Here is a 27,684-nt window from a genome sequence, read left to right as displayed (position 1 = left end):
TGCAAGACAAGCAAAGTCTTTTTATAAATTTTGACTTGATAAACAAGTGGTCTTGATATACAAGTAGCATCGTGTCACAACTGAGTATAAAAGAGAAGAGAGGCGCCTCTAAGTGTAGCAATTTGGTTACATTTAATGAAGGTAAAACATTTAGCAACTCACGTGGTTGATGATTAAAGTGGTTGTATACCCTATTTTATTTTTACCTACAGGTAAGCCTATAATCAGGCTTACCTGTAGGTAAAATGAATATCTCCTAAACCTGTACGGTTTAGGAGATATTCACCTTGCATGCAGCCGCTGACGTCAGCGGCGCATGCTCTGTGAAGGCCCGGCAGACGCTGCTGGACCTTGCTAGGAAGAAGACTCTCCCATAAATGCGAGTGTGAGTGGCTGGAGCTGCGAACCCGGAAGACCGGAAGACACGCCGAGGAGAAATGTCAGCTCCCTCGGCATGGACCGGGATCCGATGCAGATGCCTCGTTCTAAGGTGAGTATTTCATAATGAGCTAATATGCGGTGCATACTAGCTCATTATGCCTATGCCCTATGCCTTACAGTTTTTATTTTTCTGTGTGGGTATACAACTGCTTTAAAAGGGGCACATCTAAGTATGCAGGCATACGGGGTAAAGCTGTTCACATCGACCATCCTCTGCAGCGCCATCAACGTCATCCCTTCCACGCTGTGCTTTCAAGCCTTGCTCTACTTCACACCGCTCTATTGCAGGGTAGTCTTCCCCCCATTGGCTGAGAGTGCTGATTGGGAGCTAGTCGGCTGCTGGTTTTCCACTGTGTTCGACCGACTGTCATACATAAGGGCCGAATGTTGAGTGCTTTATTTTTAGAACCGGCCGATGTCGCCCCGTGTGTACACACTACAGTTTTTTTTTTTCGTGCAACCCCACAAAAAAAAAAAAAAGACCGCTCTTGTCGGAAGCCATTGTACTAACCATGCAAGGTTAGTCCAGCGATCTCCCCTTGCTGAGCTGTTGTGTTCTGACGGGGGGCAGCCCCCCCCCCCCCCCCACCAGAACACTCTAATCAGCGCTCTCTGACATTGGCTGAGAGTGCTAATTGGGAGTTGGTCAGCTGCTGGTTTTCCATCATGTATGTCATGTATGTTGGACAGACCGACATACACATGGGCAGAATTTCGGCCGGTACTTTTTCTACCGGCAAATGTCTCCCGACATTCGGCCCGTGTGTACAGGGCTTTAAGATGCTACACTGTACGGTTTCTATTGAACTCCTACCATGCTCAACATGCACACAATTTTAAAAATAGGGCCTCTTACCCTTGCGCCATGAAGTCACTGTGACTAAACTTGCTTTCCTGTAATTATGACCCATGAAGTGATATAGATTAGCAAGGGGCTTTGATAGAAACAAATTTTCTAAGTGAAAATAGGACCTGAAAGAGCCTTAAAACTGACATTGACATTTTTCTGTATTCAAGCAGTAAAATGTTAAGACAAGGAGACATAAATAAAGCTATGAAGACAGTACAAGCATTTGGGAGCATAGTGTAGGAAGGTGTAGCATGTGCTGTAATGCAGTAGATGTTCCTAGGGGAGGTCTATAAAATTCACAATTCCCTGTTACTGTACTACATATTTAGCAGTAACAATTCTTTTATAGGAAATCTGTGAAATGTTATTATTATACTTTTGTAAATGCTAGCAAACAATATATGCAAATTATGGTTGTTCCCCACGTTATCCAAAGAATCAATGTGTTAAATCCTGCACGGTTGAGTTTAGGGGGTTAACTAGCAAAAGGCTTGAATTACACAGCTCCTCAGACGTGGCTCACATACTAACCACTCAAAGTCATGTAATTAAAAGGAGCCTAATATAGTATTGACATGAGTGCTTTTCTGGTACATGGTGAATACCTGGAGGTGCCGTGGGGAGACGGTGATCTAGGTAATGTATAAATATATTTATTTGCTTTGTACTCTGTCTAGTTTGTTTACTGAGAAGTGCTGCATTTGCTGTCACACTTTTATACCTCAGATGACTTAGATCATGTTGTCAGACTAAATATAGATTGCAGCCCAGCATAAGCTACAACCTTAGTGACCCAAAGTCATTATTGCTTTTCATGATTACTCCCTCCACTCCCCATGTTTTTTGGTTTCTTATCGTTTGATCTCTTTTAGCTTTCTACCAAGAGCTTATTTATTTTGAATGTCCTATTTTTCTTTTTTTGAAGAATAATGTATGTAAGTACAAAGAATTGCTTTGAATTTTGATTTAGGCAAAGAAATTGAGAGATCAACCCATGTAAGGCTAGTGATATGTGACAAGTAAATTGCCATGAAATTTAAACTAATTATATTACAGTAATGGACATAGGATTGTACAATGCTGAACATTTTTGTTAAAGCTATTTACTTGAGCATGTGTTTGAATTGGTCCTGTAATTAATATATTTTCCAGACTTCTTCGGAAAGTATTACGTCTTTGAAGGTTGTAAATGTAAACATTGTCACAGACATCCCTAAAAAGGCCCATAATTTATTCTTCCACTGTATTTTTGGCTTTCAAAATTGCCATACTTGCTTATACAGTGAATTTGTGTATGCCTGTGTATGTGTACCATAGACATTCCTGTCATTTACCGAAGTGTCTTCTAAGGAAAACGTGCCATGTTGTTTGTGGCAGCCTACTATTTAAGAACCCTTTTCTGTGGCCTACTTCTTTAGAAATCAGTTGTCGATGTCCTTGAGGAAAGAAATGAAGGTGTTTGGAATGCTGCAGGTGTTGTCTTGGATATTGATTCAGGTTTGTCAAATCAGCAATCATTTTTGTTTTCCTAATTATTTAATAATTGCACAGCATTATCCATTGCTGTTAATGAATATTTACCATTGGCATTAATTGGCTGAATATAGAGTCCCGCTGTACAACCAATTTCTGATTTAAAGAAAAGCAGATTGCCTGCTACATAGATAATGCTATCAATAATTATATATATATACCGTATATACTCGAGTATAAGCCAAGTTTTTCAGCACATTTTTTTTGTGCTGAAAGTGCCCCCCTCGGCTTATACTCGATTCAAGCACTTTTCTGCAGCAAAAAATGTCATTTTCCGAACCGATTTTGAGGCCCCGTATCTCTGGGCCACTTGGTGCTAGGATCACCAAAGTTGGTGTGCAACCCCAGTGGAACTAGTAACACAACATATCCAGCAGTTGGGGTTCCTAGCACCAAGTGGCCCCGAGATACGGCTCCCCAAAGTTGGTTCACAAAATGTAATTCTCTGCTGCAGAAAAGTGCTTGATATTTTCTGAACCGACTTTGGGGCCACGTATCTCAGGGCCACTTGGTGCTAGGAACCCCAGCTTGGATATATTGTGGTACTAGTTCCACAGGGTTTGCACACCAAATTTGGGGTGCCTAGCACTATGTGGCGGTCAACTGTGTCCATCTACAGCAATGTCATTTCGGGACCCTTTGGGTCCAGAGATCCCAAATTTTGGCTGCAGCTAGGGGGCATCTAGGAACCCTTAACTACCGAGTTTGAAGTTTGGGGGGACCTATGGCTGCAAATGGGCACAGTGAGGCTGCAAATGGGCATTGTTGACCCTCTTTTCCACTTACAGTAGCTACGCATTTCTCACCCTAGGCTTATACTCGAGTCAATAAGTTTTCATAGTTTTTTGTGGTAAAATTAGGTGCCTCGGCTTATATTCGGGTCGACTTATACTCGAGTATATACGGTTATATATATAAATATATATATGTATAATATATATATATATATATATATATATATATATATATATTTTTTTTTTTTTTTTTTTTTTTTTTTTCTGTCACAACTCTAAGACCAGTGATTAAAAGCAACACCAACAAATAGAATATATTACTATAAAAGGTAAAACAACTGGTCAACTTGTTTCCCTTGGCCATTTAAAACCATACCTATTTTGAGCACATTCATCATATACATGTTCTCCCTTGTGCTGGCATTTTTCTAGCAATATCAAGCAGTTTTTTTTAACAATTTCCTAGATCAAATATGTACAACCTACCATCACCAGTTTACACTTTTGGTAGATTTACATGGTTCATAAATTTTTGTGATCTAAGGATTGAAAAGGTTGAAATTGCTGGAAGATTGTCTGTAGATATGACTTGCACGCCATAGGCCTAACAATACAGTTCAATATAGCATCTGAGTAGTGATTTATGGGCTTTAGGAAAACTAATAATGTTCTGGTATAGTAGAAGGAATCATACAAAATCCACATAGCAATAATTAATGTGCTTGTAGCATAAATAGCGTAGGTATATGTAGACATTACAAAGTTTGTTCACTGTCAATCCAACTAAGGTAATCAGTTAATTCACACCTTTTGGACTGTGGAGAGCATTGCAAGACTCCTGTAACTAACCCCATCCAGAAAAAAGTAGCCCACAATTGTAGATGGATACAGGGTCGAAACTAGGTCGGGGGCGCAAACGCCCCAGGTGACGCATCTAGGGGGGTGATGCCAGGGGTTCCGTCACCCCCACCCGCACTGGGAAGCGCTAATCTAAGAGTGTCACTGCCGCCTGATCAAGTGTAATGGACAGGCAGCACCCTCTGCATAGTTTGCCAAATACCTGCTTGCTGTGGGGGTACCCGGAAGGAGGGAGGGGACAGGGGCGCCGACGAGGGACCCGAGAAGAGGAGGATCCAGGTTGTTCTGTGCAAAAGCATTACACAGAGCAGGTAAGTATAACATGTTTGTTATTTTTTTAAAAAAACAAGACTTTATTATCACTTTAAGGTTAGCTGTGTGTAGTAAAGGATATGCAATAAAACCATTTAATTTTATTAAAATGAGTGTACTGAGGTTTGTACTGTCTGTTACATACTCGCTTGTGGCACAGTCATTAAAGCATATGGCCCTTTAAGCCGCTCCCACTGTTGATGCAACCTGACCACACACAGTTTTGGTGCGGCACTGCTATATTGCCACATACCATTTTTCTTGGGGGTGGGGTGCAAAAACATGACCAGCCCTGGGTGCCAGGTGTGCTAGCTACACCACTGGATAGATATAGGCATTGTTACACCCAACTCCATTTCACCACAGGCTGAGCCCTTGGCAGTGGTGGACATTTGTTGCACAGCTCTCTAGGTGATCCTTTTCAAATACCCCCAGGAGAACTGAAGAAATGGTGCTGTTAATGTTAATGATCAATATTACTTGAAGCAGTATGTAAATATATGCAGATCGAACAATGGTTTTAGTAGGCTATGAAGGAGCGTTGTAGCAAAGAGTGAAAAAGAAGGGTAGGAGGTGCTTACAGACGTCTTTCAGCAGTTTTGTAAACTAACTTATAAATCGTATATTAGCTATGGACAGTAAAGATGGGAATGTTTGATATCAAAGCACCATCAAATCTTGCCCCCAGTTTCATATATGGGGTTCCCAAATGTAATGTAGCACCCTCCTAGGTAGGTGCTAGGATAGTTAGATACGTGTTAGAGTGTGTTTTTGAAAGGTAATTTTAGTGTCCACACTGTAGGCATTGTGGCTTTAAATGTTGGTTAAGGTAAAAGCATAGTTTGGCTCACAGTATCCAGTGAACTGTAATTGCTTAGTTAGGCCTGATCTTTGTGATCTGCTCCTGTAAGTTTGCTGGGTAGCTCCCTCAGTATCCAGGAAACTTGAGAAGTTTCTGGATGATAGGTGTGGAGCTATGCGGATGACAGCATGAATATTGATACAGCCCCAGCCTATTGCAGAGAGGCAGGCTCTGAGGGTATACTGGGAGACTGTATTTATTCTGGGAGCACATAGAGCTCTGGATCTTGTTCCAGAGTGAAGGAGTCCAGCCTGAGGGGGGCAAGCTGCCCTCTTAGGCACAGGCTGCGGTGAGGAGGACTCGGGTGGGCGACCTGAGGAGGGGAATGCAGAGACCAGGGTGCTTAGAAGAAGCTGGCTGAGGGTAGGTGTCTGCCACAGATCTGTCTGATATCACTGGAGGGCATCACTTGGAAGAATGGAAGGAGGCCCAAACTGTCCTTGGGCCTTGTAAGTACAGGGATTGAAAGATCTTGGGGACCTTGTGCTTTAGCTACTCCTCTGGTGCCAAGTTGTAGTCAGCTGTGGGTCTGTTAAAGGGGACACCAACTTATGTCCTGAAGAGCTCTGTCCAGACACTTTCCTGCTTAAAGGGACTTTGCTCTAATGTCTCTACTACTGCTTAAGCTGAGGTCTACTGTTTGTTACAAGCCCAGACTTCATCATAGCTTATTCAGAAAGGAAGATCAAGTCCTCAGTTGTACATAGTTCTTATCTTTGGAATATCCCACCACTTTCCTCATCCCTATCCAAGTTCTCCAAAAATAAAAACAACAAAAACAAACATCTCCTAGACTGGTCCTTGAGGAAGGAGTGAATGAGCCTGTTGTGTGCCTGACTGCTGTGCAGAAGCTGGGAAGACCTAGACAAGTAATTTGTGTGGCTCCTGCAGGAGTACTACAGTAACATACATTCAATTTATCATGTATTCATGTAAAGTTCATTAGGGGCTCTTTCCTTTGTTGTCATATGTACAGAGATTCTATTTTTTTTTCTACTACAAGATCTTTAGGTGCTATTATAGTTACATAGTTAGTAAGGTTGAATAAAGACACCAGTCCAATCTTATTATACAACATACAACAACCAATTATACAACATAATTGGGTGGAAAGTAATGTTGCTGTGAACAATTTGAACATATTTGTAATTGTGGATGTCAAGATAGAGAAAAAATGTATGCCAAATGTATGTGTGGCCCTGCATTTAGGGCCCTTTCACATGGGCGCCTTCCATTCTGATCAGCAGGGGATCTGTCCGGTGATCCACTGCTGACTGGAGCAGAGTAGGGTGCATGACAGGTGCATGTCATCTCAGTTTATGCAGAGTGGACACAGACAGACCTCGCATTACTTCATGGACAGCCAGGAGTAAACGGACTCTGCTGTCTGTTTACACCTGGCTGCCTCTGATCCAGTTCACCCAAGTGAAAGAGGGTGCAGTCCTCCTCCATTTTTCTTTGTGGGCCTGATCAGACCCGGAGATAGGTGGGTTTAAACGGACATAGGTTCTTTTACATATGCTGGTCCATGGGAATGCATGGACCCTCCGATCAGGTCCGCCTGAAAAACTGAAAGGCAAACTTTACCAGATTGCATTTGTGAAAGGTCCCTAAAGCCCAAATGAGCATTCAGTTTAAATCAGATAATCCATTCCAAGTGCATCAAGTCTTACAGCTTCTGTTATTTAGAAAGCAGTCATAGCTGTAGTAAAAAAGTTTGTCCTCTGCCGTTGTAGAGAAGGACTCGTACTCTCTTTGTGGAAGCAATGATTTGCTGAGATCTGACATGCTCTGCAATAAACAAACCTCATGCTTCCTGCTAATTGAAGATATCTAATTCTGGCTCAACTGGGGGCGTGTTGGACTTTTTTTGGAACCACTTCTTCCAAACAGAAAGCAAGGGTTCTTATCTACAAACTGGCAGGGGACAGTCTTCTACTCAGGTTGTGACTGCTTTCTAAAGAAAACAGACTGTAAGACATTGCACACCTATTGTTTTGTTGCACCTGAAAAGTGTTTAAACTAAATGTTCAGTCGGCCTTTAAAGTGGTTGTAAAGGTAAAGAAATATTACTATCAGCAACTCTGTTCTATCAATCCATTATACACTGTGTAAATGTTTGTATAAAATTATGCCTGTAAATCGCTTATCTCAGCTCTTTTATGGCCGGTCACGTGACCTCCAGCTGCTCTCCTCCCCTGATCTAAGGGCTACAGCGGGAGGAGTCGAGATCCCTCTCTGACATCAGCCGGTAAGATCACGTGACCACTGTGCTGGCCAGTCAGCCATTTCTGCTGTACCCCTTAGATGGGGGAAGAAAGCGGCCTGAGGTCATGTGACCAGCCATAAAAGATCTGAGATAAGGTATTTTTGCGCATCGTTTCATACAAACCTTTACACAGTGTAGGATGGATTGATAGAACAGGGGGGCTGGCAGTAATATTTCTTTACGTTTACTGCCAGCTACTAATAGTGGCTGGAGAGGGGGGCAGAGACTGCTCACACACACAGGAGTTGACAGGCAGGGAGGGAGGGGGAGAGAGGAGAAGAGCAGTATGACGGAGGCACGTAACCTGACCACAGTAATCATGGATCAGCAGCTATGATTACCGTGGTCAGCACACACAGGGAGACACAGGAACAGGCAGCATCAGCCAGATTTTTTACAGCTTAGAGTGAAACAGATTAGACAGCACAAGCAGTGCGCTGTTTAATCTGCTATAAGGAAACAGAATCTCTTTATTTCTTTAAACCACTTCAACCCTGGACCATTTGGCTGCCCAAAGACCAGAACGTTTTTTGCAATTCGGCACTGCGTCACTTTATCTGACAATTGCATGGTCGTGCAATGTGGCTCCCAAACAAAATTGACGATCTTTTTCCCCACAAATAGAGCTTTCTTTTGGTGGTATTTGATCACCTCTGCGGTTTTTATTTGTTGCACTATAAATAAAAAAGAGCGACAATTTTGAAAAAAACGCAATATTTTTTACTTTTGCTATAATAAATATCCCCTAAAAATATATAAAAAACATTTTTTCTCCTCAGTTTAGGCCAATATGTATTTTTCTACATATTTTTGGTAAAAAAAACCCCCTGCAATAAGCGTTTATTGATTGGTTTGCGCAAAAGTTATAGCATCTACAAAATAGGGGATAGTTTTATGGCATTTTTATGAATAATTTTTTTTTTTACTAGTAATAGTGGCGATCTGCGATTTTTATCGTGACTGCGACATTATGGCGGACAGATCGGACACTTTTGGCACTATTTTGGGACCATTCACATTTATACAGTGATCAGTGCGATTACAAATGCACTGATTACTTTGTAAATGTGACTGGCAGTGAAGGGGTTAACCGCTAAGGGGCGCTGCAGGGGTTAAGTGTGTCCTAGGGAGTGATTCTAACTTTGGGGGGGCTGGGCTACGTGTGACACGACACTGAGATCAGTGTCCTCTCACTAGGAAGAATGGGGAAATGCTTGTTTACAGCATTACAGCAAGCATTTTTTTGCATTTCCCCATTCTTCCTCTCTGTGAGACGATCGCGGGTATCCCCGCGGACATCGAGTCTGCGGGACCCGCAATCACACTCATGGAGCTCGCAGCAGGCGCCCACAATGTCACGTGTTAAAGGGCAACGTACAGGTACGTGCCCTTATGCCAATGTATATCGGCGTGAGCCTGTCGGCAAGGGCTTAAGGGTTACAACCTCTTTAAAGAGGTTTTTAAAGTCATAAAATAGTTTAATAGAACATTTGCCTGATAATACCTACTGTATATTAAATATTGTTGTACAGTAGTATGTATAGCTCAATTCCTTAAAGGATAACTCCACTTTCATGGGAAAAAAATAGTAAATAAGAAAAAATAACATAGCATATACAATTGTGAAACAAGGCATATTGTAAATGAATGTTATTAAAAATGACCTTTCCTTTTCAATCTGCAGCTGCTGAAATTTTCTATAAATGCAATGCAATAATGCTACCTGGAGGTGTTCTGTACGCAGAATGTGTACAGAACGCTCCCCAGAAACATAATTTCCTGCTTGTGTGATTGGCTCACTGATTTTCCCAGAAGTCTGCACTAAGATACAAGTCAGATTTTTGGCATCCCCTGCAACAAAAATGTCATTTTTGGTAAAATAATCCCAATAGGAAAACATGTCTAAAGGGATGTAGACCCTGCAATTTTCCTCATTAGAATCATACAGCTGCAGCAGCTGGTTGATAATTATGAAACCACTCCCATTAGACCCACTGAGCACAGAGGAACACACCTGGATTTCTTCAGAATAACAAAAGGTAGGAATCTGAAACAAAGTTTGTTACCATCCTTGCAATGTACACAGATCACCCAGAGGAGAATGTTTTTTTCTCAACAAAAGTGGAGTTACTCTTTAAGGACAATCATCTAAAGTGCTTGGTATCTACACCATAAGCAAACAGAATCCAAGAATACAAGAAAACCAAAATGCAGTTGTTAAAAGGGTATCTTATATTATGGTAGTTTGTTTTTACACTCTTATTTTCAGTTGGCAACATACATATTTGTATTTTTATAGTAAGTAAAAAGTGTTTTCTTATACTTCCACTCCTACATCCTCTACTTCCCGTATTTACTTTATACCAATTATCAACCTATCCAATTTGCCATGGAATTTAATTAAATAATGGGGTTGATTTACTGAAGTAGATACTATTCACTTAGCTAGGTGAAAGTTTACTTAGCTTAGTGAATGAGGTGAAGTTATGCTGACCTCAATCATCCACTCTTGTTTGTTTTAAGTGACCCAGTTGCTATACTCTATTTTTCAAATCAAGCCCTGTAAAAGAATGATGTACACACTCACCCTTTCTTCTGTCTATGGTTCCAAATGCTACTTAATTCTAAGTTGTCTTATGTAGAAGCAAGGTCCACAGGGAAACTGGCACTTCCATTGGTCCCTACAGTGCTCACTATTTTCCTCTGTTGACTTCCATATCATTACTGTATTATGTAATGTGCATAGGTCAGTAGACTTTATATTAAGACTTATCAGATACAAGCAGCAGGAAAGGTATGTACACTCTTTAACAGGCGGCTTGATTAGATGTAGAAAAATGTAGTGTACCGAGAGTCACTTTAATTTTCCCTGCAACTAATTGCATATTTAAAGTGAACTTGGCTTCACCATATTTACTAAACTAAGCAAATCTTTGATTTGCTAAGTAAACAGCCATTGTTCCTTTAGTAAATCAACTCCAGTGAGTTTTCAACATGATGCAAATTAAAGTCTGTACTAGCTAAGCTTTGCTGCAGTGTTAGCATGCATGTGATTGGATGGGATGCTCGGGCAGAGAAGCATCTCTTCTGCCTTAAAGTGGTTGTAAACCCTCACATATACTCAGCGACGTAAATAGCCTCAGGTGATAAACAGAGATGAAACAAACCCTACAACTCTTCAGGCTGGGTTCACACTATACTACACGACAGTAGTACGACTTTCATCCTACTTTGCACTGCGACATCAGTCCTACATTGGTCCTACATTGATCCTACATTGGTCCTACATCCATCCAACTTTCATGAACAGGATACTACTTTGATCCGACTTTTCAGATAGTACACTTGTCCCTTGACCAATCAAAACTAACACACAATGGGAGGGGCTACAGCAGGGGGCAGGAAATAACACAATGTCGGATGCCAAAGTCAGATGGTTAGGACAAGGATCCGACTTTGATCCGACTTCAGTGATAGTCAATAGGCTGAAGTAGGATCAAAGTCGGACCAAAGTAGTACAGGGAGTATTTCTAAAGTCGGAACGACTTGTGTCGGACCAGTTAGGACGGCTCCCATAGGGAAACATTGAATATCACACGTCATGCGACATGAGCTCCCAATGTCGGAGCATTTGTCGGACCAGTGTGAACCCAGCCTCAAAGTGATAAAATCCTTATGCATCTGTGAGCAGTACAGAGAAGGAAGTGGAGAACTGCAGTTACAGCTCTGAGACACTGTGTGAGAGCTGATTGGAGGAAAGGGACACTCCCTCCACATAGGCAGAGGAACGAAAGAAACATGCAGAGCTGTATTCTGAATAGACAAGCTATGTGCTTATCTCCCTCCCCGTCACAAATTTTAGCTCACGTTATCTTATGTGTTGGAAAACTTCTCAGAAGATGCTGATAACAGAGGAATGAAGCACCAGAGAGAAATGACACTTAGAGCTTTGGAGAGAGACAAGTAAACACTACAGATATACAGTATGTGCTTAGTTCAAATTTCATGACTGGGGTTTACAACCACTTTAATTCCTGTTGTGATTGATCCTACATTTTGAACATCTTTTTTTCAAAGCATACATATTTCAAATAACTTGGGCAGTTTAAAAGCTGTATGATATAAACTGGAACTCAATACAATATACCTTAAACCTTACTTTGTGTGTGATATTGTACTATTACGTTGTTCACCTTGTTTTACTGTTGTGTTCTTTTATAGGATCCTGGGCAGATCGATCTCCACTGCATGAGGCAGCAAGCCAGGGACGTCTACTTGCTCTGAAAACATTGCTTTCACAAGTAGGTTTTAATTATTATAAATTTAGTAGCATGCCCATCAAAAGTAGTTTGATAAGTGCTCCTTCATACCAGTGTTGAAATTTGGTGCTTGTGAGAAAATAAAAAATAAAATAGAATGCATTAAGATAAAAAACCTTCTGCCTTTACAACTCCTTTAACCACTTGCCGCCCGCCCACCGTCAAATGACGGTTGGGCGGTGCGTCTCTCGTTCTGGGTGGACGTCATATGATCACGGCCGTGCCGTGTTGCTAGGACACGGTGCGACCCCGATCTGTGTAAAGAGCCGTGGCTCTTTAACCATGTGATCGGCTGTGTCCAATCACAGCCAGTCACATGTATACACGGAGAAGATGGTAATTGGCGCTCCTCGCCTCACATTGACAGAGTGTGAGGATAGGAGAGCCGATCAGCGGCATCTCCTCTCAGGGACAGCTAGGTATGTAATCAGGGCACTGATCATCAGTGTCCTGATTACAATTAAGTGCCCATCAGTGCCAGCAATGATTGCCCACCACTGCCAGCAATCAGTGCCAACCAGTGCTCACAATTGCCACCAATCTGTGCCCACAAGTGCCAGCAATCAGTGGTCATTAGTGCTGGCTATCAGTGCTGCCCTTCAATGCTCATCACTGCTGCCCATCAATGCCCCCCATCAATGCCCATCAGTGCCACCTATCTGCGCCGCCTATCTGTGCCCACCAGTGCTGCCTATTTCTGCCACCTATCTGTGCCCACCAGTGACACCTATCTGTGCCCAGTGTCCACCAGTGCCACCCATCAGTGCCGCCTATCAGTGCTCATCAGTGCCACCTATCAGTGCCCATAAGTGCGGCATATTTGTGCCTCCTCATCAGTGCCCATGAGTGCCGCCTCATCAGTGCCCATAAGTGCCACCTCATCAGTGCCCATCAGTGCAGCCTATCAGTGCCCATCAGTGCTGCCTCATCAGCGCCCATCATTGAAAGAGAAAAATCACAAAAATTTACTGACAGAAACTAAGAAAAACTGTTTTTTCAGGAAAAAAATAAAAAACCCAGCAGTGATTAAATACCACCAAAAGAAAGCTCTATTTGTGTGAAGAAAATTATAACAATTTCACATGGTTACAGTATAGCATAACCGCGCACTTGTCATTCAAAGTGTGACAGCGCTGAAAGCTGAAAAATGGCCTGGGCAGGAAGGGGGTGTAAGTGCCCTGTATTGAGGTGGTTAAGGTCATGTCCTCTTGTTCATGTGTCCATATTGAAGATACTGCCCTCCTGAACCTTATTCATACCCCTAATATTGCACAATTAAAAAGGGTGTGCTTGGCCAATATGCTAAAGGACTGCTGCACTAAAAAAAACCTGGAAAATTGGGATACAAAAAATATGGAAATGTGTGTGAAGTGCGCTGTCAAACTTAAGTGTATAAGCTCATAGGCTTATCGTGAAGGTACCATGTACAGTGGGGATGGAAAGTATTCAGACCCCCTTAAAATTTTCACTTTTTGTTATATTGCAGCCATTTGCTAAAACCATTTAAGTTCATTTTTTTTCCTCATTAATGTACACACAGCACCTCATATTGACAGAAAAACACAGAATTGTTGACATTTTTGCAGATTTATTAAAAAAGAAAAACTGAAATATCACATGGTCCTAAGTATTCAGACCCTTTGCTGTGACACTCATATATTTAACTCAGGTGCTGTCCATTTCTTCTGATCATCCTTGAGATGGTACTGTACCTTCATTTGAGTCCAGCTGTGTTTGATTATACTGATTGGACTTGATTAGGAAAGCCACACACCTGTCTATATAAGACCTTACAGCTCACAGTGCATGTCAGAGCAAATGAGAATCACGAGGTCAAAGGAACTGCCTGAAGAACTCAGAGACAGAATTGTGGCAAGGCACAGATCTGGCCAAGGTTACAAAAAATTTCTGTTGCACTTAAGGTTCCTAAGAGCACAGTGGCCTCCATAATCCTTAAATGGAAGACCAGAACCCTTCCTAGAGCTGGCCGTCTGGCCAAACTGAGCTATCGGGGGAGAAGAGCCTTGGTGAGACAGGTAAAGAAGAACCCAAAGATCACTGTGGCTGAGCTCCATAGATGCAGTCGGGAGAAGGGAGAAAGTTGTAGAAAGTCAACCATCACTGCAGCCCTCCACCAGTCGGGGCTTTATGGCAGAGTGGCCCGACGGAAGCCTCTCCTCAGTGAAAGACACATGAAAGACCGCATGGAGTTTGCTAAAAAACACCCGAAGGACTCCAAGATGGTGAGAAATAAGATTCTTTGGTCTAATGAGACCAAGATAGAACTTTTTGGCCTTAATTCTAAGCGGTATGTGTGGAGAAAACCAGGCACTGCTCATCACCTGTCCAATACAGTCCCAACAGTGAAGCATGGTGGTGGCAGCATCATGCTGTGGGGGTGTTTTTCAGCTGCAGGGACAGAACGACTGGTTGCAATTGAGGGAAAGATGAATGCGGCCAAGTACAGGGATATCCTGGATGAAAACCTTCACCAGAGTGCTCAGGACCTCAGACTGGGCCGAAGGTTTACCTTCCAACAAGACAATGACCCTAAGCACACAGCTAAAATAAGGAAGGAGTGGCTTCACAACAACTCCATGACTGTTCTTGAATGGCCTAGCCAGAGCCCTGACTTAAACCCAATTGAGCATCTCTGGAGAGACCTAAAAATGGCTGTCCACCAACGTTTACCATCCAACCTGACAGAACTGGAGAGGATCTGCAAGGAGGAATGGCAGAGGATCCCCAAATCCAGGTGTGAAAAACTTGTTGCATCTTTCCCAAAAAGACTCATGGCTGTATTAGATCAAAAGGGTGCTTCTACTAAATACTGAGCAAAGGGTCTGAATACTTAGGACCATGTGATATTTCAGTTTTTCTTTTTTAATAAATCTGCAAAAATGTCAACAATTCTGTGTTTTTCTGTCAATATGGGGTGCTGTGTGTACATTAATGAGGAAAAAAAACTTAAATGATTTTAGCAAATGGCTGCAATATAACAAAGAGTGAAAAATTTAAGGGGATCTGAATACTTTCCGTCCCCACTGTATGTGTGAACAAATGATACAAAATGACAAAAAATTGAAACAAAAACAGTGAAACAAAGTCTGATAAATGAAAATCCTGAAATAAAAATTATCCATGTTGATGGGTTCAAAATGATGGTTATATTAAAACAACCTTAATGACAAAAAACGTGTATATAAGGTAAATTAGTCCATCTGTGAATCATCTGCTATGTCAAATGACAGTGTCCGTCCAAAACAATACACAAGTAAAAGTTCCATGCAAACTCATCCAAAAGTGCTTCACCGCCGTGCTAAGGTTATAATAGATGGCAGCTTACCAGATCCTAACATGATATATATGCGTGTGTCTCCTCAAAGGGAAATCAGCTGATAATGATCACTCGCTGGAACTCAGGCTGTATATCGACTCCACCTGTAGATGTAGAAATACCAACAGAATCCATATATATGTGTCCTCACCAGGATAATTCAGCTCTCAGTGATCAGTCGCTGGGATTCACATTAGACACCGGCTTTAAGTGCTCAGATGACAGCGTGTTGGAGAAGTAAAAAAAGGCTAATAGTGCATTAACTTTTAAAAGTTGCACTTACAAACATTGCATAAAACAGCAAATAATGTGAGCATGACCACCTGCAGTACGGTCTGTGCTCTAAAAGGCCACACTGCTAGCTCCCCTAATATATTTAAAGTTTTCAATCATGTTCCCACTTTTTTTTTTCTCAAGACTGTACATAACAAAAGAAAAGTGTAGGATCATACTCACCTAGGTGAATGCAGCATTGCTCCAAAGCTGCCTCTGAAAACTGAGCAATTAACCGCTTGCTGTCCAGCCGCCGTCATTATACTGCGGCAGGTAAGCTCTCCTGCGTGAACCACCGTAGCTGTACGGCAGTCTGTGCATGGGACACAGCAGGCGCGCTGCGCGCCGCGGGAGTGTGCCTGCGGGTCCGGCAGACTTGATGTCCGCCGGCGACCCACGATCACGGTGTACAGAGGCAGAATGGGGATCTGCCAGATGAAATGTCAGAGATCTTCTGTTCCCAGTGATCTGGAACAGTGATCTCTGTCATGGCCCTGGCAGCCCAACCCCCCTACAGTTAGAACACACCCTGGGAACACTTAACCCCTTGATCGCCCCTAGTGTTAACCCCTTCCCTGCCAGTGTCATTTATACATTAATCAGTGCATTTTTATAGCACTGATCAATGTAATAATGTCACTGGTCCCCAAAAAGTGTCATTTGGGGTCAGATTTGTCCGCCGCAATGTCGCAGTCCCGCTAAAAATCGCAGATCGCAGCAATTACTAGTAAGAACAATAAAAAGTATTAAAAGTCCCTAAATCTATCCCATAGTTTGTAGACGCGAACTTTTGCGCAAACCAATCAATATACTCCTATTGCGATTTTTTTTTTTTTTTTTACCAAAAATATGTATAAGAATATATATCGGCTTAAACTGATGAATAATTTTTTTTTATATTTTTTTGGGGGAATATGTATTATAGCAGAAAGTAAAAAAAAAATGTTTTTTTTTTTTTTTTTCACAACTGCAACTCTTTTTTTGTTTATAGCACAAAAAAAAACAAAAACGCAGAGGTGATCAAATAGCACCAAAAGAAAGCTCTATTTGTGGGAAGAAAAGGATGTCAATTTTGTTTGGGTACAACGTCACACGACCACGCAATAGTTACATAGTTAGTAAGGTTGAATAAAGACACCAGTCCATCCTGAGTGAGTGTGGGTGCATGGCTACAATTATCCCTATTTTATTTAAGGTACCCATAAAGCGCTGACAATTTACACAGCGCTGCACACATACATCCCACAATCCCACAATCTAAGGTCCCCAACTCACATTCATATACTAAGGCCAATTTTGGACAAAAGCCAATTAACCTACCAACATGTCTTTGGAATGTGGGAGGAAACCGGAGTACCCGGAGGAAACCCATTCAGGCACAGGGAGAACATGCAAACTCCAGGCAGGTAGTGCCGTGGTTAGGATTCGAACCAGCGACCCTTTTTACTGCTAGGCGAGAGTGCTACCCACTACATCACTGTGCTGCCCCATTTGTCAGATAAAGCGAAACGCAGTGTCGTATCGCAAAAAAGGACCTGGTCAGGAAGTGGGTAAATGCTTCCGGGGCTAAAGTGGTTAAAGACCGCCGATCACTCAGTTCTTGGTCTTCAGAGAGCAGAGAGCTGGTGACTGTCAGTCAGGGTAAGGCAGATGGTTCATTTTTTTCATTCAACCAGCGGGTGGAGCAAAAAACAAAAAACAAAAAAAAAAAAACAATGACTCAATGTTCCCATTCACAAATTTGCGGTGGATGGGGGAATTGTTCCTGCTGAGCTAATGTATTCTGACGGCAGGAAAAGTTCCCCTCCATCAGAATACACTGATCAGCACTGCTGGCTATAGCCGCTGATAGACTGGAAATTTTCTGACAGGGCGGTTGTACAGAAGTTGATCGGTAGATCAACTTCTGTACAACCACCTCTTCCCATACATGGATCGAAATTCATCTAGTTCAGCAGAGACCAGGGAATTTTGATCCATGTATGGCCGGCATGAGCCTGAGAGTGCTATTATCACACTACTGTCTACCTTTTCTAACTGAATCATGTTTTTCTACTGAGAGCTTCTCTATTATTAATTGCATTTATGTAAGCATAATTGTGACGGACCTGGCAATAATGTATACTGTTGGGGGGATTTATTGAGATAGATTAATTAGAAAGTGGTCAGGAATGTGTTTTATATCAGCATAGTGCTAAACAGTAATGGGGGAGATTACTGCACTCTCACCTCTGTTATCATACTCCTATTTCATACTGCCTTACTGTGCTCCAAGATTGATAAATCTCTGTAAGTGTACTGCTATCTTGTTGACTGCAATGTGCAATTTTATACCTTTAGGGTTACAATGTCAACACTTTAACTATTGACCATGTGACCCCACTACATGAAGCCTGCCTGGGAGATCATGTTGGATGTGCAAGAACACTGCTGGAAGCTGGAGCACGTGTAAGTTGTGTCATACAACAATACAAGTCAGTGAAGCACAGTTTAAATATACAGATTAAAGTGTTGTGTTATATCTATTGGATACGTGCAAAAATGACCAGCTGGTCTAACTAGAAATCTGATGAGCCAATTACTTCCTATGCACTCTACCTGTGCTGTACTAAAATCTTAAGCTGTGTTATCAGCCCTGCCAAGTTAATCTCTGTGAAGTACAGAAAACCTCCCCCTCTGTTGTGGAGATGAGAAGAAGGGAAGTTGTTGTGTGGTCCAAATCAGGGACAAGCAGCTTAGGGTTACCACATTGCTTCTCTATAGACACAATGCATTATAATAAGAGAGAAGTATGGGTTTGGGTAAAAAAAAAATACTCACCTATGTGGATGCAGCTCTAAGAGTGAGAACTGAGTGATCAAACACAGCTGATCGCTCAGCTCTTGGTCTTCCGGCTCTCTGATCTGCCAGTCCAGCTTTCACTGGAGTGCTGGGCTGTGGAAATGCAGGAGCAACTGAGCCAGCTGCCAATCCAGGCATCTGGGTGGATCCCAACCATATAGTTGGGATCTTTGCAGAGCCTAGACCGGTTCTGTGATACAAACTGCACTCCCATGATCCATAGCAGAAACATAGCCAAAAACGCTTTTGCTATACTTCTTTAAAGTTTTTTTCTTAGGCTCAGATACTCTTTAAAAATAAAATAACATTGAGTTAAAATTAAGACCTTGAAACTGTGGACTGATTGTATGAAAATTAGAGCATTGGCTCTGTTTAGTAAACCACAGGTAATGCAGTAAACCCCAAGCCTGTGCCCTTTGTTTCTAGAATATTTGGGCCTAGCTTTGCGCATTAAAATTGTTCTGCTGCTGGCTATTTTTATACTAATGTATCATTTGCAGTCTCCTAATTTCTGTAATAAAATACATTCCTGCATTCTTTGTATCTAGTACATTTTGGCCTGTTATCCCCAAATATAACTATAGTGCAAAATATAAAGTGCAGCGCTAAATTAAACTGAAAATATGAATCACATAATGCCTACCAGCATGTGAAAATAAAGTTCAAATGTGCAATGATCAATATGCAATATCACTATAACTAATATTCAGTATTGAATAATGGTGAAATTAATAAACTCTACATACAACTAACATAATACAATATAGCATATAACATGCTGTAATGTGCAAGTGTGCAATACAGGCATACCCCACTTTTAAGTACACATTGGGGTTTATTTACTAAAGCTGGAAAGTGCAAAATCAGGCTCCCTTTAGCATAGAAACCAATGAGCTTCTAACCCCAGCTTGTTAAATTAAGCTTTGGTAATAAAACCTGGAAGCTCATTGTTTTTTTGCAAAAGTGAGCCTGATTTTGCACTTTCCAGCTTCAGTAAATAAACCCCACTGTGTACTTAAAAGTGGGGTATGCCTGTAAACAAATGTGCAAAATGTGCAATATTAAATGACAAAGTGAACAAAAAAGAAAAAAAGTTCATGTGTGACTGATATAAAAATGTAAAAAATCCAATGAAAAAGATAGAAAAGTTCTTGTAAACTAATATTCAGTGAAGGAGATCCTACTAGTATTTAGTGGAGGAGAACCCACAAGAAGTGGACAGCGTTGGTCAAATGCTTGGCAGTGTGTCACCCATCACCATAGTTAAGATAAAAGGCTCACCAGAAACCCAGCGACCACCCTTACTCAGGGGGATCACAAAGCGCTTGTTTGGATTCTAAGATCCACTAGAAGGATATCCAAGCGTCTCTCATCAGAAGCCTCTATGTACACCGGACAGTAAACAGCAGCCAGAACATCAGACAGCCTCAGCAACAGGGTGTGTTAATATGTAAAGAGACAAAAGACCCAGGTAAGTGTAGTATTGTCTCTTAGGCGGTTTATTGGCAATGCTGCAGTGCTGCATACATACGTTTCAAACTGGGGGCACAGCTCCAGTGCAAACAAGCCAAAACAGTTCCTTGCTTGTGTAATTAATTATGTGGGTTTTTTATTTCCATTTTTTATCTTTCCACAAGATGGCGATATGTGCCTCTATTGCCATAAGATTGCCATCTCCTTCCCTTAGGGATGTTAGACATATTACTCCATCAATGTCTGCAAGGATTACTTCTTCTTTCATTCACAATTGGTCAGGGTTGACTATCCAATTAGCGGCTTTGGGCTGTCCTGTGTGACCAATGACAGTGCTCCTTTATCTTTTCAATAGAGTATTTATAGCGTGGGCGCAGGCGTGTGGGCGTACCCCTGATGACATCACCTTTGACGAAATGATCGTTGGAACGCCACGCTCACGCGCTCTCATGCGCGATCGCTTCCATGGATTTGTAAATTGCAAGGAACTGTTTTGGCTTGTTTACACTGGAGCTGTGCCCTCAGTTTGAAACGTATGTATGCAACACTGCGGCATTGCCAATAAACCACCTAAGAGACAATACTACACTATCCTGGGTCTTTTGTCTCTTCACATATTAGCACACCCTGTTGCTGAGGCTGTTTGATGTTCTGGCTGCTGTTTACGGTCCGGTGTACATAGAGGCTTCTGATGAGAGACGCTTGGATATCCTTTCATTGCAGAGTGAGTGCAGAGAGAGAGCAGACATCTGTGCTGCAGTGTCTGTGTCAGCAGCTCTAGCTCAGCCATCTGGCTCCAGCCACCGGCCTCCAGCCACCCAGCCATCCAGGACTCATCCCGGTCTCCCCAGCGGAACCGCACCAGGACCCCCACCTGCCACCGCGCCATCCACCGCATCTGGACGCCACGCTCCAGCCCGCCAGCTACATCGGCCCGTCCCACAGGACACTCCGCGGCTCCGGCCCAGCGCCCTCAGGACACTCCGCGGCACCGGCCTAGTTCCGGCCAGTGCCGGCCTGCCGCGCCACCTCCCACAGCCAACCGGCAGCCTGACCGGCAGGCCCACGCACCGCCGCCACCGTTCCAGCCTCCTTACCCTCAGACACTCCATCAGCAGCACGGGATCAGAGCAGCCGGACAGCCCGCGGCTCGGGCCTAGCCGGCAGCCATCTTGGTACACCCTCCCTAGGCCACAGCAATCCGCCGGCTGCCCGGAGATCTTCCCCTCTCCCAGCAGGACTTGTCGTGACCTCGGTCCCAGCGGATCCCCCCCCTTCTCCCCTCCCTACCACCTCACCTCCCTACCACCTCACCAGCATAGCCATCAGGCTATCCCGTTCCCTCCATCGAGCGCTACCTTTCAGATTGTCACCCACTGTGGACACACTGGTTAGAGCAGACGTCTGTGTCAGCAGCTCAAGCACCGTGATATGTGCGGCCGGACAACCCTCGGCTCGGGCCTAACCGGCAGCCATCTTGGTACACCCTCCCGAGCCACAGCAATCCTTCAGCCGCCCGGAGACCATCCCCGCACATCCCAGCAGGACCCTCCGTGACTCAGTCCCAGCGGACCCTCCCCCCTCCTACCCAGCTCACCAGGATACCTCCTGCAGCCGCCGTCTGATCCCCCCATCTCTAGCCACTAAACTCGGGGGACAGACCGTGGCTGCAGCCTTGATTCGGCACAGCCGGCCACCTCCTCTCTTCCACTTTGGTTTAGCGGGCCCCTGAAACACCGCCTCCTCGCTACCGGACCTCACTGCAGGGGCACAGGCCGACACTAAAAGCCAGGACACCCACGGCTCAGGCCCTACCCGGCGTCCATCGCCGATCTTCCCAGACGCGGCTGCAGTACCAGTAAGTAGTGGCCAGGTCTCCCCAAGCCCTCTCCCTCCATCTCCGCCCCCCCATCACCCCTCTCCGTCGTCTCTGCCCTCTGGACCATCCCGGACCACGTAAGCTCCCAGGGGCTCTCTAGCAGTTGATCCAGGGTCCCCGAGTCCGATTGCCCTCCGGGGGGTCAGGAAGAAATTTTTCTCTGGATCAACAGGAAGGTAGGTAGGCCAGCAGGTGCCCCCCCCCCCCTTCATCACCACCTCCAGAACTTCTGCACCATCATCCGGACCATCAACAACTCCACCCTGTAGCAGTGGCAGCCATCAGAACCTCCATCCTCTCAGCAAGCTCATCATCGCCACATCAGTACCATCATCAGATCATCCTTCCTTCAGCAACTTTGTCTTTTCTCACCATGTGCATTTTCAAATACTCAGTGAACGCCCTCCACAGACTAAGAAATACCGCCTCAACATTACCAACCTACATTCAAAAACGACTACAAAAAGAACAACTACTAAGGACCAACCTACAATCAACCATCAAACATAGAGAGACACCAATTCAACCACAATAACTAACATGCGCCCTGATCAACACCAGATCTGCAGTCAAGCACAGACTGGAAATCCACAACTTCATTATTGAAAACAACATAGATTGCCTTTTCAACACGGAAAGCTGGCTAACACCCAACTGCAACGCCATCTTAACCAAATTGGTGCCTGAGAGCTACAGGATCCTAACTGAGCATAGAAGAGGAAAAAAAGGAGGAGGCTTAGCAGTAATCTTCAAATCTCACCTCGCACTCACCAAACCAACATCACAGAACTCAGTGCCATTCATGGAGACACTCTCCCTTCATCTTCAAACACCCCAAGACACTATTCACATACTACTATGCTACAGACCTCCAGGGCCGAAGACCAATCTCCTTACACCCTTCACGGAATTCATCTCAACACTCATCCTGAAAACCAAAAACTTTCTGGTACTTGGAGACTTCAACCTCTGGGCAAACTCCAACCTCGACCGTATCGCTACCGCCTGCATCAACCAACTGGAAGAACTAGGTCTCCAGCAACTGATAAATGCTCCTACACATGGTTCAGGACATATGTTGGACCTCATCTTCAAACAAAATATAGACATCAACATAGTCGACAACGTACCGCTACCCTGGACGGACCACCAAGCCATCAAATTCAAAATCGCCACCAACACCACCCTCCAAAAACGGAATCACGCAAAAACAACACACTGGTCTAGATCTCAGAAGAAACTACACTCCGAACTCTTCAAAACCACATTATCAAAAAAATAGCAATGATAAATTTAAACCACTCCACTAAACAAACACTCAACTCCTTAAACAAGGCATTACTACAAACAGCAGACTCAGTGGCCCCAAAACACAGAACGCTCATCCGCAAAAAAAACTTGGGATGGTTCACTGGCACCCTTACTCTACTGAAGTGCAAACGCAGAAGAGCTGAAAGAGCCTGGAGAAGAAACTCTACTAATGAAAACCACTCAAACTACAAAGCCCTCACCGAGATATATCACAAAGCAATCTTCAAAGCAAAAAAAGAACATTTCTTGAACACCATCTCAACAGCCCTAAACCGCCCTCGGGAACTGTTCAAAATAGTCGCCCAGTTTATGAACCCAACCTGCCTAGAGCCCCCAGCAAATGAAACTCAAGAACTTTGCAATAAGCTATCGGACTTCTTCTTCGTCAAAATCGATAACATCCGTAAAACAATTCAACAGAAAAAACTACCAACCTCAATCAACGAAAGCAAAAAGAGAAAATCGATACAAACATCACACAAGGACCGAAAATCTCACTAATCCCAATCACCACTGACAGCACCAAAAACATTATCAGAAGCCTCAGAGGCAGCACTTCACAACATCATTCCCACAAAACTTCTGAAAGAATGTTCCGACATCCTCGCTCCCACTATAACACACTTCATAAATCAGTCATTCAAAGAAGGGACTGTCCCAATCACCCTCAAGCAAGGCATCGTCAAACCTCTTCTAAAGAAACCCAACCTCGACCCTAAAGACCCTAACTACCGCAGACCGATAACAAGTCTCAACACCATCTCCAAGGTCATGGAGAAAGCAGTCGTACAACAGATACAACTCCACCTGGACACACACAATCTCTCGGACCCCCTGCAATCAGGCTTCCACCCAGGCCACGGCACAGAAACGGCACTCCTCAAAGTATGAGACGATGCCCTTGAAGCTGCAGATGATGGAGAATCAAGTCTCCTGGTACTGCTGGACCTCAGTGCAGCGTTCGATACAGTGGACCACAACACCCTGCTCATCCGCCTCACAGAAGTAGCGGGAGTCACAGATTCAGAGCTACAATGGTTCGCATTGTTCCTGGAAAATCGCTCTCAGACAGTGAAACTAGGAGCCTTCACCTCTAAAACCCGAGCATTATCTTATTGAGTCATTCAAGGGTCACCTTTATCACCAGTCCTCTTCAACATCTATATCCGTCCTCTCCTCAAAATCATCAGAAATTCGGACCTCCGCTACCACTCGTACGCTGACGACACGCAACTCTACTTTTCTATCAACTAGAAAAATGCCTCACATTGATAGACAACTGGATGACCACTAGCTACCTCAAACTCAACGGATCCGAAACAGAGCTTCTCCTACTACATGCAAACCAAAACTCAATAAACAAGAACCCTTGGACTCCGCCCACCATCTTTGGACAGACCATCGCCCCAAGCACCAAAGTCAAAAGTCTTTTTTGACTCAGAAATGTCAATGGATGCACAAATTGGATCAGTCAGCAGATCTCACCACCTTCTTCATTCCCAAAGAGGACAAAGCAGCAGTAGTTGGAACCATCATTAACTCCCGACTCCACAAACTCCCTCTACGCCGGACTACCTAAATACCAGATTTCACACCTACAACTCATCCAAAACACTGCAGCAAGACTGATAACAGGAAAAAAACCTTGGGAACCCATTTCCCCATCCCTGAGGAGCCTACAGTGGCTAACCATAAAGGATCAGATCACATTCAAGACCCTCTGCCTCACCCACAAATGCCTACATGGAAACGCGCCTCAATACCTATGCGAGAAAATAAAATGCTACGTACCTAATCGCAGTCTTTGATCAACCCACCAAAACCTACTCCACGTTCCCAAATCCCACTACAAATCAAAGGGAGAATGAAGATTCGCAGTCCAAGGACCACGGCTATGGAACACTCTACCGACCAACATCCATATGGAAGAAAACCATCAGGTCTTCAGGAAGAAACTCAAGACCTACCTCTTCTAACAAGCTGGACCCACAGGATGGACCAAGCGCCTTGAAGCGATTCAGTTCGCATTTGCAGCGCTGTACAAGTCATTCATTCATTCATCTTTGAATCCAAACAAGCACTTTGTGATCCCCTGAGTAAGGGTGGCCGCTGGCTTTCTGGTAACCCTTTTATCTTAACTATGGTGATGGGTGACACGATGCCAAGCATCTGACCAACTCTGTCCACTTCTTGTGGGATCTCCTTCACTGAATATTAGTTTACAAGAACTTTTCTCTCTTTTTCATCTGATTTTTTTACATTTTTATATCAGTTACACGTGAATTTTTTTCTTTTTTGTTCACTTTATCATTTAATATTGCACACTTTGGACATTTGTTTATTGCACGATTGCACATTATAGTATGTTATATGCTATATTGTATTATGTTCGTTGTATGTAGATTTTATTAATTTCACCATTATTGGAAGTGCAGTCGCTGTAAATCCGAGGGGGACATGCAAGGAAAATAAAAAACAGCATTTTAGCTTACACATGATTGGATGATAAACTCAGCAGAGCTTTCACTCATTTCAGATCTACCCCTTAGATTTAGAGCGACTGCACTTCCAAGTGCACTTGCAGTGCACTTGTAGTGCAATGTGGATTTGCCTTTCGTAAATAACCCCCATTGTATCATTCATATTTTCAGTTTAATTTAGCGCTGCACTTTATATTTTGCACTATTGTTTTGTGCCCAATATCTGGGTTATAGTGTTCAGCTGCTGATTCTTTAACCAAGCCCAGATATAATAATTTTTATACATATTACCAAATATAACTATAACTGTCCTGTTACTGGCCAGTTTCACACTGCATCCTCTGTAGTATCTTAACTCCTATAGAAAAGCCACAGCCTCTGCTCCAGCATCTCTCTACTAAACTTGAGAACTACTCTTCTCATCCATGTCTTTATGGACCTTGCTTATGCAAGTCATTTAGTGGAGGGGGGATTATGGTGTGGGGTTGTTTTCAGGGGTTGGGCTTGACCCCTTAGTTCCAGTAAAAGTAAATCTAAGCCCCGGTTCACACAGGGGCGGCACGACTTGCAGGTCGCCTCACCGAGGCGACCTGCACACGACTTCCACGGCGACTTGCAAAACGACTTCTTTATAGAAGTCTATGCAAGTCGCCTCAAGTCGCCCCCAAAGTAGTACAGGAACCTTTTTCTAAGTTGGAGCGACTTGCAACGCTCCTATTAGAACGGTTCCATTGTACAGAGCGGGAGGCGACTTGTCAGGCGGCTAGGTCGCCTGACAAGTCGCCCCCGTGTGAACCGACACTTAAGGCGTCAGCATACCAAGACATTTTGGACAATTTCATGCTCCCAACTTTGTGGGGACAGTTTGGGGGTGGACCTTTCCTGTTCCAACATGACTGCGCACCAGTGAACAAAGCAAGGTCCATAAAGACATGAATGAGCAAGTTTGGGGTGGAGGAACTTGACTGGCCTGCACAGAGTACTGACCTCAACCAGATAGAACACCTTTGGAATGAATTAGAGCGGATACTGCGAGCCAGGCCTTCACGTTCACATCAGTGACTGACTTGACAAATGCACTTCTGAAAGAATGGTCAAACATTCCCATAGACACACTCCTAAACCTTGTGGACAGCCCTCCCAGAATAGTTGAAGCTGTTATAGCTGCAAAGGGTTGGCCAACTCAATATTGAACCCTATGGACTAAGACTGGGATGCCATTAAATTTCATGTGCATGTAAAGGCAGGCGTACCCAATACTTTTGGTAATATAGTGTATGTATGCCAAGTATTCCATAGTTGAATATATGCTGCCAGTGTATTCTGTTGCTAAGACTGCCTTTGAGAACTGTACTGTTCCCTAATACCACAGACAGATTTAAGGCATCCTCCAAACATGTTATGTAAGAATTTGTGTAATTTCAATTTTGCCCATGAAGTCACATGAAAATACCCTCTCAGAGCTGTATGATATTTTTTTAGCATTTTTCTGCATTGGTTCATGTCCCCTATGACAATACTCAGAATACTATGTGTTTTTTTAGGGTAGTTTGCCTATTAGCTGTAAAAACGGGTAGAATTTAACAACATTTTTAAACCCTCATAGACTTCAATAGAATTTTCATCCAAGTTTATGATCAAACAAGATTTGCCACACCCTTGGTGAATCAAGCACATAGGTTCGTTTAAAGCTCATTACTTCATGTCTATCTCGAGACATCCTTTTGATATGTTTTAGGTGAATGCTACAACTATTGATGGAGTGACTCCTTTATTTAATGCATGTTCAAGAGGCAGTGCAAGTTGTGTGGAGCTGCTATTGGAATATGGTGCAAGGGCATACCTGGAGACCTGTCTTCCTTCACCTGCTCATGAGGCAGCAAGTAAAGGTAATTTGAATCTTCAAATAGAT

General features: G+C 43.4%; 1 protein-coding gene across 4 annotated transcripts in view; it reads left to right on the top strand.

The window, feature by feature from the left end:
- The window catches only part of ASB5 (ankyrin repeat and SOCS box containing 5), a 77,838-nt gene that overhangs the window by 29,613 nt on the left and 20,541 nt on the right, over window positions 1-27,684 (top strand). For 3 of the 4 annotated variants that reach the window (XM_073606680.1, XM_073606687.1, XM_073606696.1), the window contains exons 2-4: window positions 12,081-12,160; window positions 18,129-18,236; window positions 27,511-27,661. In XM_073606680.1, coding sequence (XP_073462781.1) covers window positions 12,081-12,160; window positions 18,129-18,236; window positions 27,511-27,661 — 339 coding nt within the window. Of the gene's footprint in view, window positions 1-1,509; window positions 1,928-12,080; window positions 12,161-18,128; window positions 18,237-27,510; window positions 27,662-27,684 lie in introns of those variants that run through there. The other variant, XM_073606705.1, reaches the window with a different exon arrangement.

The sequence above is a fragment of the Aquarana catesbeiana genome, linkage group LG01 (genome assembly GCF_042186555.1).
Source record: "Aquarana catesbeiana isolate 2022-GZ linkage group LG01, ASM4218655v1, whole genome shotgun sequence".
Lineage (NCBI taxonomy): Eukaryota > Metazoa > Chordata > Amphibia > Anura > Ranidae > Aquarana > Aquarana catesbeiana.
Note: the sequence above shows the minus strand (reverse complement) of the source record. Positions and strands in the feature narration are given on the sequence as shown.